The 2,408-nt window shown below is 49.6% G+C and overlaps 1 protein-coding gene across 1 annotated transcript in view; it reads left to right on the top strand.

The window, feature by feature from the left end:
- Nucleotides 1-2,408, top strand: part of LOC309698297 (LIM/homeobox protein Awh-like) — a 4,440-nt gene extending 2,032 nt beyond the window's left edge. The window contains exons 6-7 of the mRNA XM_082520632.1: nt 1,061-1,287; nt 1,933-2,408. Coding sequence (XP_082376758.1) covers nt 1,061-1,287; nt 1,933-2,313 — 608 coding nt within the window. The 3' untranslated portion in view covers nt 2,314-2,408. The remainder of the gene's footprint in view (nt 1-1,060; nt 1,288-1,932) is intronic.

The raw sequence follows: 2,408 nt of genomic DNA, 5'->3' as shown, positions 1-2,408 counted from the left end.
TCGAGCTCTCCCACTCTGTTTGGATTTAAATGTCAAATACAGGAAGTTCCGACCACTCGACTTTAATCACTTTAAATCAGCTCCGAGCAGCATTTGGAGATGTTGCTCCCAGCTGGGAAGTCCTCCACTCACTTCACACATGATGATGAGCCCGTTCTCACTCATGGAGCTTTAAGTATTGCAGTCACTCCCACTCCCACTGTGGGAGTGACGCTCCCGCTCTGATGAAACAATCCTGTCACTCATGGAGTCGTCACGTTTACTGCCAAACAGTGAGAGAAGGAGTGAAAACTGATGCAGTGTTTGTGTCACAGCCTGAGCACCGAACCACACTGTGTGCAGAGCAACACAACAGTCACCTGCTCACACCAGCAGCTTTTCCTCATCTAAGCCTTTCCTAACATTCACATCAGCGGGAAACCAGCCCGGGATCAAACTACCAACCTCCTGATAGATGACCTGCTCGTGATGCCGAGTTAACTGGAGCAGAAATATCATGAAAACACGGCGACGGAAGTTTCACGTCCATGGAGGAAAATGTTGGTGTGGAGTCAGCAACCTTCCAGCTCTCACTGTTGATTTTATGTTTGCAGTTTTACGCTCTGACCACCGAAACTAAGATGATGTTTCCAACTAAACGACATATTCAGTCACGTTTCAGGACAGGTTAGATTTGTACCTGGGACGACTTCAATCTGACCACTTACCTGCAGGTCGCACAAGCCTTTAACGTCCATTTAACCCCCCCCCCCCCCGGATATTAAAGTCGGTCATCAAACAGCTTAAAGTACTAACGACGAGATCTGGACGAGTTGAGGATCAAACAGAGGTCAGAATAACAGATTCTTTACAGTCCTGATACAGTCACTATGAGAGCGCTACGGAGGCCAGGGTGAAGACAGTTATTAATATTTATTATCATGAAACCATCAAACGTGATTTAAAATGCAGTTTAGTCATTATGTAATAAAATGTTCAAATCCTTTTCTCAGTCAAACTTCTCTAAAGTTCATTTTGAATGAAAGTTTTGTTCTGCTTTGTTGGTCGGGGCCGAATTCAGCCCAGGTGTCAGGTGAGGGGGAGGAGTCTGTCAGCAGTCCAGAGCCACGATCGGACGACAGGGCGGCAGGTGGGCGGATCCCCCGGAGGACCAAGCGAATCAGGACGTGCTTCCGCAGCGAGCAGCTCAGAGCGTTGGAGTCGTACTTTGCCCAGAAACACAACCCCGACGGTAAAGACTGGACCTGCCTCGCACACAAGACCGGCCTGCCCAAGAGAGTCCTGCAGGTACAAACGTCTGGAAGGACGGGCTCCTTCGAGGCCTCCGTTTAAAATGAAACGCCGCATTCTTATTGGCTCAGCAGTGTAAAAGTCAAAGATCCTCACACGCACAGGGTTGAAGATGAACACTGACTCACACAGTTCTGATAAACGATGAAGCTTTGCACCGTCTTTATTTCTGCTGTAGGTTTGAGCACAGGCTTCTGGAGCGGGCCTCCAGTGGTCATTAGAGGAAGTGCAGGTTTAGTCACTTCCTGTCTGGTTTCATTTCTCAGCCCCGACAGAGCCGTGGGGTTTTCTTCTGCTGCACACACATTTATCTCTTTCTGGTTGTTCTTCAGACCTTTTAGAGACATTTCATAGATTTGTGCCATCTTTGAGTTTTTGCACATTTTCATGCAATTTTCCTCCTTTTTGTTTGTTTGTTGTTATTTTGTGTGTCTGCAGCTGTTCTGTTTGCAGAGATGTAAAACAAGCACGGAGATGCAGATAGACTGTAATCATGTGCAGGTACACAGCTGTGGTGTGGGAGAGGTGGGATGCTTCCACTCACGTGGGCCCTTTGTCCTGAGATGAATGGAAACGGTGTGGTTTACTGTGGATTGTGGGCTGAGTGACAAACGTCTTCTTGTCCCTCTCGTTGTCCCTCAGGTGTGGTTTCAGAACGCTCGGGCCAAACTCCGCCGTTCCCTTCTCTCCGATGACTCTCAGGTCAACTCGCCCTCTGCTCTTCCGAGAGCTGCCACCATGGCAACCAGTCCCTCATCCCCGACCTGCTCCCCGCCGGACCGATCGCAGCCTTTTCCCACCAGCACCATCGACCAGCTGCAGCTGTCCCTGCTCACCTCCCCGCTCAGCGAGCAGGTCATCAGCCACCCCTCCCAGGAGCTGCTGCAAAGCCCCGACTTCTTCCCGGACTACGACTCCCAGAGCGCACCGGGGTGCATGTCCACCCTGGAGGTCCACGGTGACTTTGGGGAGGCAGGAGGTGGAGAAGTTAGCGCTGATGCTTTTGGTCCACATTACTGTTAGTCAGTGAAAACACAGTAAATACATGTAGACGGCGTTCAAACTGTGACGAGCTGTTGGATTTGTGAGGTTGATAATAAATATATTGTTAAAATCCA

Source organism: Aulonocara stuartgranti (genome assembly GCF_965226115.1).
Source record: "Aulonocara stuartgranti genome assembly, chromosome: 22".
NCBI classification, from domain to species: domain Eukaryota; kingdom Metazoa; phylum Chordata; class Actinopteri; order Cichliformes; family Cichlidae; genus Aulonocara; species Aulonocara stuartgranti.
Note: the sequence above shows the minus strand (reverse complement) of the source record. Positions and strands in the feature narration are given on the sequence as shown.